At 35.9% G+C, this 9,003-nt stretch overlaps 1 protein-coding gene across 2 annotated transcripts; it reads left to right on the top strand.

Moving 5' to 3' along the window:
* The first annotated feature begins 2,785 nt into the window (after positions 1-2,785).
* Positions 2,786-8,901, top strand: LOC105122395 (CRC domain-containing protein TSO1-like). 2 transcript variants are annotated; one of them, XM_011021484.1, is made up of 12 exons: positions 2,786-3,054; positions 4,007-4,161; positions 4,256-4,805; positions 4,934-4,984; positions 5,692-6,296; positions 6,413-6,484; positions 6,576-6,759; positions 6,838-6,936; positions 7,041-7,107; positions 7,442-7,607; positions 7,702-8,443; positions 8,536-8,901. In XM_011021484.1, exons 1-11 carry the CDS (start codon positions 2,932-2,934, stop codon positions 8,417-8,419), a joined length of 2,790 nt encoding a protein of 929 aa, XP_011019786.1. In that variant the 5' UTR covers positions 2,786-2,931; the 3' UTR covers positions 8,420-8,443; positions 8,536-8,901. The 2 variants fall into 2 exon arrangements, with proteins under 2 accessions (XP_011019786.1, XP_011019787.1); XM_011021485.1 differs by lacking the exon at positions 8,536-8,901 and having other exon boundaries at positions 7,702-7,743; positions 8,018-8,207.
* Positions 8,902-9,003: the final 102 nt, after the last annotated feature.

The raw sequence follows: 9,003 nt of genomic DNA, 5'->3' as shown, positions 1-9,003 counted from the left end.
TAGAGATGAACGTGATATCATCAACAATTTTAAAAGTCTTCTCTTTTCTTTTGCTTTTTGTTCCTCCGATATCTTTTTATTGTGCTTCTTCAGAGTTCAGACTCCCCAGAATCAACCCTTTGAGCTTAATCTTCCTTAGGGCACAGCCCTCTTCTCACTTGTGAGCAAAGCATTGTGTTTGGTAATTTCTATCCAACAACTTGCATTAGCAAAGCAAATTAATCAGAGATAGGAATCAATTTCAAATTCCTCATGAGGTGCTTATATGGTTAAAGGTTAGAAAAGGGGAAAACTTTACATGGTATTTTAATTAAGAATCATAGGCTAGGTTCTAGCTATGCAGTTTAATTTAATACATTTAGTATATAATTTCCTTGGGATATTTGAAACCACGAGGCTGCTTTTTCAAATAAATTTTAAAACTTAAAAAAAAACTTAAATTTTTATTTTTGTACTAACATATCAAATAATAATAAAATATTAAAAAGATATTGTTCAGTATTGAGTCCAATTATACTTTATAAAATTTAAATTTTTTTATTTGAAAATACATTAAATTAATTTTTTATTATTTTAAAATGCTAATAACAATAAAATAAAATAAAAATTTAATGTAATTTTAGTTAAAAAATATTTTAAAAACATCTACCAAACTCCTAAATAACTAACGTTTTTCGAGTCAGAAATACTTTCAAGAAACATTAAAAACAAACAAAAATTATATCAAACACGCCTGAATTCTTCATACAAAACCGTGGCTAGTAACTCCTAGTTTATGGTAGACAGATCCATGGGCGGTCCAACATTGGGAGTAGGGGTGGCGGCCATCCAAAAACTTTTTCAAATTTTCATGCTTACCTACGTTCTTATCTCTACAGGTGTTAAAATTTTTTGTCTACTGTTTTTCTTTTAAAAAATTTCTTTGGGCCTAGAGCTATTAGGCTCTTCTAGCCTCTGCATGTACGTTTATCCTTTTCAATCTAATCAAATTTTATCCGTATGCTCTCTTCTTTAATTATTTTTTATTAGTTTAAACCCTGCATCGGCGTCTCGATGGATTTTATTAGATCTTTAAATGTATTTTGTCGATAAGGAAATGTGTTTTTAAATAATCTATAAAAAAAACTTTGATTTTGATTAATGTGCATTTTGATTAAAAAATAATAGCCAGAAAAATCTTTCGATCAGATCTGTGTTAGTGGGTAACCTTCAAGAACCCTTTGCTTGATTGAAGTTCATAGCTTCCAGGAGCTAGGATCCATCTACGGCCTGCTACGGATTTAAGCAATGATAAGGGCCTGTGGGCTTTGGTGGGCAAAAAGATTGAAACCTGAAGAACACCACTTTTAGTGTGCAACTGAGCCCATTATGTGAAGGCAGAGCCCAGTCTGATGATGTGTTTTCGCTTCCCCTGTCTCCCGTACAGCTGTACTTCGTCTTCACGTTCGCATCAGATTATGTAACTCAGTTGAGTTGAAGATTCCATCAAACATAGGTGTCATCTAATTCAACTTGAGACGACCGATCTTCAAGCTACAAATCCTCAGATGTTAAAGTTGGTTGAGGTTTTTTAGGGCAGTAATTTAATTGTAATAAAAAAACAAGATTTTAATTAAAAATTATTTAATTGGTGATATTTGCTAAGCTCCAACACCACATAGTTATCATACTTGATATAAAATTTAACTTATAAAATTGAAATTAGAAGTCGTTAAAGTTAAAATTATCGAGTTAGTTTATTAACTACAACCAACTTAAATATATTATTATATTTTTAAAATATTTTTAACTAATTTTTTTTGTGTCCACCTGATACTTTTTAATTGAATTTGTTTGGATCAGCTAAATAAATCAAATCATAAATTAAATAAATTTTATAAGATTAATATTAATTTTTTTTTATTTAAAACTCACACTGCATCATATATTTTTTAGGTAAATTAGTTAAACCATGTCAAGTTCAATAATAATGAATCACCTAGCTATCAACTATGAAATGTAAATGTAAAACTTTATTTTGTAGTTTTTTTTTTATTTTTATTTAAGAAATTTGGGATTCATTGATAAATATTTGTTTTTTTTAAAAAAAAATTAGTACAGTCTAGCCCTAATTTGTCAACCCAACCCCCAATAAGATTCAGTTTTTTCTCTATTAATTCATTTGTATTTATCTAGTAACTGATGTATTTTTTCATCAAGAAATTATACCACACTCTTCCATATTATAAAACAAACAAACATATAAATAAAAATTATGAAATATATATAAACATACAATTTATTACAAGAAGCAATTTCAAATCATTCACAAACTAAAAAAAATATACACAAATTTGTTAACATGTGTACTACGCACAACGGTTCTACTTACCCGCTTAACTTGCATTGCCCCGCAATACATTGCATGCTACCCAAGCCTGCATGTAAAAGAAATGGAGTGAAAATTACAATATAAAACTATCAATAAGTTTCAGCACAATTTAAGACACGTGTCCCTTTCTCCCGACTATTTCTCCCCCCGCATAAGAAACTGTGGAAAACTGCCACCGACTTTCCAAACTGCCGTAACTCCAAGTACTTGAGAGAAGGAGACGGTCCTCTACTTATCAAATCGGGCTTTATGGCCTTTCCAGTATAATACAAATGGAGCCCGTTAAGAGCAAGCCCACAAAAAGTGAGGCCCAAAAAGGCATGTGAAAAAACTTCCCGCTCTGTTTTTAAAAAGCCGCGTCAATAGCTTACGTCTCTTTTCTATTTTTCTTTTTATCTTTACTTCCCCCCAAAATAACATCAAAATTAAAAATAGGAAAAAGTAAATACAATTTTTTTCTACTCTCAGTTTCACCCTGAAAGGAGTAGATTAAAAAAAAAGAAGATAAACTACAATGCAGCAATTGATTTCCAGGGTTATCAAAATTAGGGTTTCATTACATGGATTCTCCTAAAACCACCACTACCACCACAACAACCACCATCCCCGCCACTGCCACCACAACAACTACCATTTCGGTCACTGCCACCACCGTCAGTTTATCAGATTCTCCTCCAGTTCAAGTAACTTCATTTCTTGATTAATTCACTCCGTTTTTGTATTTTTGCCTAATTGTGTTTATGCTTGCTGGTTTCTTACAATACAGTGTGACCATCTTAGGTTTTTTATTTTATTTTTTGTAGGAATTTTGTTTGGTTTAATTGCGTTTGTGTGTTTCTTAAGGATCTGGTTGTGATTTATTTTAGTTTAATTTTGTGAAAGGGCTTAAAATTGGGGCTGCATTTGTTTATTTTTTTAACAATCTGTTGCTTCGTTGTTTTTAATGATTTTTAAGGGTGTTTCTTTTTCCCTGCTGGTGAAGATATGTGGTTAGCTTGTAAAAAATGATTCCATTCGAGTAATCCACGATCGTAGTTGAAGATATTTAGTTAATCTGAATTGTAGACTTTGTGATGAGAATTTTGTGTTGTTGTAGTAGGTTTTGAAGTCGCATTGGTGGGTTATTGGCTTAAGGATGGAGTAATGTATTGAATTATGTGCTTTTTGCAAACATGTTTTCGTTTCTGAACTAAGGCATTTAGTATTGTTCAAGCATATGGGGATGTATGGAACCTGCGTGGAGATTATGGTTCCTTAATGTATCGGGTGTTAATAAAAACCAGTCAAAGAGAAAATACATCCGAAGGCTGTAATTAGTAGTATTACTCGTATTGTTTTTGCTGCGTGGTGTGTAAATGAGTTGAAATTCCCTTTGGAACCACAATTGGTGGGAAGTGTAAGATTTTGATTTTCTCCTGTTCTATTTTAATAACTATACCCTTCAACTCGTGGGTGAGTGATTGGTATCTGTTAGTTTTATTTTTGCTTTAATATCGTTAAATGTGCTGTTGCGTTATGAAAATAGAGGGTTCTCCAGAAAGTTTCTTGTGCATGTTATCAAGAATCGTGGATGTTCCCAATTGGAAAAAGGGAAATATGTGGATATCCTGAGTACTTTGCTTCCTCTGTTTCCAGGAATCCCCATTTTCTAATTACATAAGCAATCTATCGCCTATTAAGCCTGTCAACACTGCACATGTAGCACATGGACTCCTAGGAATCAATTCTCCTCCACTTGTCTTCAAGTCACCACACACAGCATCAGACCGTCAAATAAATCTCTTGCGAAGGTTCGAGATTCTAGATTTCACTGATCTTACAGTTTTAAAGGGCTTGAATTAAGGTTTAAAGACTGTTTACGTGACTAGTTTTTTGCTTTCCCAGGTTTCAATATCCTCAGATATCTGGGGCAGAAACATCTAAGATTAATGATGGAAGCAAGAAATCTGTTGATGGTCCGGAGGATATGGGGAGATCTAGTATCTGTTTGACTAGCAGTCTGATTGTTGATGCCCAAACAAGCGACAATGTCAATAACTCTGAACAAGACCAACCTGGCAGCTCCTCAGGCTGTGTTGATGAGTACTTATCTGATCCTGTGGATGCAGATTGTGCAGACTCTGTTAATTTGGTAAACTCAAACGTGAAAAAATCTGATGATGCACTTCAGTCATCAGAAAGTAATTTAACCAACTACAAAATAGTAGAATCTGATGACATAAATGATAAGGGGACGAAAGGGGAGGTGTCTCAGGCCAGGCCTGAGCAAGATGGAGATGATCCTAAGGAGCATCCAACATCTGAAAATAAGATGGAAAAGATTAAAGAGGAGGGAAGCCTTACCAAACAACCATCTCATGTTTGCCCAAATTTTGGGTCTGACTTGCTTGTAGACCATGCTTCTAGGCAACAATGCTACACTTCAGGGGCTCAGGTAATAACAGCGTTTATTTTCTTTTGTGAAACTAGGAATAGAACGTGTGAACCCTGTTGTGAAAAGATGAGAATGTTCACCTTGTAATTTTTAAGGTTTACTTTTTCACTCAACTACTTCCTTTTCAGGTTGCTCATCCACACGAACCTATTCAACTCGTAACATATAATGGTTCAGAGGTATAAAAAGTTTTATCTTAAATTCATCTTCCAAGTTTATTTCCAAAGAGCAGAGAGGCTGATAGACTATGCATATTTCAAGTGAGATTTTCTTTTTTCATTTCACTGGTCAGTTAAATTCATAGCCACTAAGAATTTATAATGAAAAATTGTTATCAGTAGCGGGCTTTATTTTGGTTGTGCTTCCTAATCACGATTTTAGGAACTTTCCTAATTACGAAGTTCTGATTAATCAAGTTCTAGTCCAATGGGCCTCTCCTGTTTAACAGGAATAAAGTTAAATTCACGGAGCTTGCCAATGTCTAACATTTGAGGAGTGATAACTATGGATGGGCATGCTAGAAAAGGCTGATAAGGGAAAATTGTGGTGATTCTTCTTGTGTTTTTGAAGTATACGTGGAAGAAAAACTTTTCTACAGATAATCTATCCCATTCAAGGTTTTGGATTTGCTGTGCTTTTCTTCTCCTCATGCGAGTCCATATGATGGCTTTTCTATGGATATCTTAATCTATTCTTGCATGATAAAAACATGCCCCCGATGCGCACTCTCATGGTTTATGTAATTTGGGTCATGCCACTTTAAATGCAAATCATTTGCGCACTTTCACATATCATCATGAAAATAGTAGCCCTCATTATTTCTTTTGTAATCAAAATTTAGTAGGATTTTCTTTCTTGAGTAGTGTAATTGCAATTTAAAATGTAGGTCAGTCAGCTCCAACGCGGCATGAGTAGACGCTGCCTTCAGTTTGAACAAGCTCAACAGGAAACTACAAAGGATGGTACCTATTCTCCAAATCCAGCAATCAATTTATTTGGTTCAATATCACCTGCTTCCAGTACAGAATTGGAGATTTTGGATTCATCTCAGGTGGAGCTAACTATCTCTTCCCTCAAGGAGCAAACTATGACTGCTATGTTTTCCGCCAATATAAGTGGAAAGTCTCCGGTAGCTGTTTCCAAGCCTTCAGGTATTGGCTTGCATCTCAATAGCATTGTCAACACTTTGCCAATGGGAAGCGGTGCATCAGGACCTATCATGAGCCACCATTTAGTGGAGAACAAAATTAGTTGCTCCAAACTATCAAATTTAGTTGAGAGAGTCTCATTAACTGCGGGAGATAGGGTGCTCCAAACTAAGGCTTCACTTGCTACAAGCTCTACCACTTCCGAGTCTTTTCACAACATGGAATCTTTCAATAACTTGCAGCCACCAGAACATCAGGTAACCCCACACAATAAGAGGAGATTTAGTTCAGAGCACGCTGGCAATTTTGAGGAGTTCAGCCCATCAAGCCCCAAGAAGAAAAGGCATGTTTATGTGATAATTTTCATCGTCAACTTTTGTTCCCTCTCTCTCTATGCACGCGTGCATGTAGTTTGTTCTCCAAACTAAGTTGCACCACTGAACTTCTTATGATCTCCAGGAAGAAAGCATCAAGCACTGATGGTGATGGTTGCAAACGTTGTAACTGTAGGAAGACTAAATGTTTGAAACTGTGAGTGATTTCAAGTTTTCTTGGTAGTCATATTCACATGTGTAATTTATTTATATTATTATTTCTTTTTAACTTTCTCCTATTTGGCCAGATACTGTGATTGTTTTGCAGCAGGAATCTACTGTGCTGCAATTTGTGCTTGCCAGGGGTGCTTTAACAGGCCTGAATATGAAGATACTGTTCTTGAAACACGACAACAAATTGAATCACGTAATCCACTTGCTTTCGCTCCGAAGATTGTACAGCATGTGACTGAGTTTCAAGCAATCGATGTGGTACCAAACCATCTTTTTTGGTTTTTTAGCAATTTCTTTTTGACTGGGAATTTGGTGATCATGTTCGCATTTTCACAGGAAGATGTAGACCTGTTTACACCGTACTCAGGGAGGCATAAGACAGGATGCAATTGCAAAAGGTCAATGTGTGTGAAAAAGTATTGTGAATGCTATCAGGTGCAGTATTTTGTCAATACCTGAATTTGTCATCACCTTTGTCACAATTATCCATTTCTCAATATTTCTAACTTTTCTATCTTTTCATGTTTAAACTTTAAAAGGCTAATGTCGGATGCTCCAATGCTTGTCGATGTGAAGGGTGCAGAAATATCCATGGTAGGAAGGAAGGTGAGGAATCATGCAGAAACTAAATTTTGCCTCATTTCTTTAGCTGCCATCGTTTATCATAAACTATGATAGGATTTTGCCCAATTTGGAGTATCTGTGGTTTGAATTCAAAAAATAGTTGAAAATTCAAGTCTCAGCCTTCGTAGATTCTCCTCCCAGCTTTTTAAGGGATTAAATCTAATGACAACATAACATCTGGAAAGTTATATAAATTCTTTGTGTAATTTTGGCTAAAGATATTTTGTCACATAATGTTTGGATGCACCAAAAATAGAAGTGAACATCACTATTCTACTGGTGGAATGATGACTGATTTTTGTTTATATATTTACAGAATATGCCATGACTCCAGAAATAGTAAGCAACAGAGCTAATGAAGAAAGTTTAGAAGGCATGGCTGATGAGAAATTGGAAATGGTTGCAAACAATAAATTTTTACATGCTGAGCTATACGATCTGCGCAGCCTCACACCACCAACACCATCATTTGAGTACTTCAGGTACTATTTCTTTGATGAAGATGCATTTGTTCTGGAGAGGTTAGAATCTTTTAGTCCAGGTTGTTTTAATAGCTAACTGTTCCTTTTTTCTTAGCCATGAAAGGGATGCACCAAAATCCCAACTCCTTCCTGGTAGGTATGTCTTATCGTCTGAGTCTGATTTTTCTATGCTGCCATCTTATGCAAAATCCGTAAGTTCTCCAAGCAATTCACACGGCAACGACATGCTTCCAAAAACAAGTAAAACCCTGGACATAGTTTCCCATGGTCAGGAACTAGATTATAACATTACTGAAATAACGGGCCAATTCTCACCACAATGTGATGAACTTGCTGATTTCTCTGATCATACTCCACTGCCAAATCCTTCCTCAATCATGATGGCTTCTTCGGCTTCGTCTAAAACGCAGGATAAGGCAAATGTTTCACAACCTCAGGTGTATACTGGAAGTGCTCGTCTCTCATCTGGCAGTTCTCTTCGTTGGCACAGTTCACCAATTACCCCAATGACTCGGTTAGGTGAGACAAAAAATCAAGCACAGGACTCTGATTGTGGGCTTTATGACATTCTGGAAGATGACACACCCGAAATGTTAAAGGATTCTTCTGCCCCTATCACATCTGTTAAAACAAGCTCTCCTAATAAAAAGCGAGTTTCTCCGCCTCACAGTCACATTCAAGAGTTTCGATCGAGCTCTTCAGCAGGCTTGAAAAGTGGGCGCGGGCGCAAGTTCATTTTGAAATCTGTGCCTTCTTTCCCGCCCCTCACTCCTTGTCGCGATTCCAAAGATTGCACCCAACAGAAATACTAGAAATATAGACATATGTCACTTTAGGTGAGTTTTATTCATGTTTCTTGTCATTTGCAAAAACGTTATTGATAAATATTCTTATCCTTGATTGACCAATGTGCTCCTTTGCATTGCAGTGGTGTTGGATATAATTCATTCCAGGAAAGTACATATGCAGCTGTGGTCTGAGGATTTGATTTTGCGCCAGGTTCGGATAAGGACCTCGTATGGTTCTCAATAGATACTTGATTGTCACAATCTTGCTTAAGTAGGTATTTCGAGTGACTCCATGTTCGGAATATACGTGACTCATGCTAGAGATGTGGCCAGGCATCATTATATGCAGTTATTTTTTGCTCCGCTCTTTTTCCATCTCCAGTTCGTATCTCTCTGTTATGCAATTAGATGTGTCTATTATCGATTGAATTTCATTAATGGCTGGTGGATAGTACTAAAGGTTGCCCTTGTTGATCAGTGAAAAAACAAAATTTCCATTCTCTTAACCCTAAGTCGTATGAGTTCACAGTGATTTTCTAATGTCCAATCTTATCAAGTAATTTTGACTGCTTCCTGCTCTCTACGTGGTAAAAATCTTCACAGCATCA

The sequence above is a fragment of the Populus euphratica genome, unplaced genomic scaffold, assembly GCF_000495115.2.
Source record: "Populus euphratica unplaced genomic scaffold, PopEup_1.0 scaffold19.1, whole genome shotgun sequence".
NCBI lineage: Eukaryota > Viridiplantae > Streptophyta > Magnoliopsida > Malpighiales > Salicaceae > Populus > Populus euphratica.
Note: the sequence above shows the minus strand (reverse complement) of the source record. Positions and strands in the feature narration are given on the sequence as shown.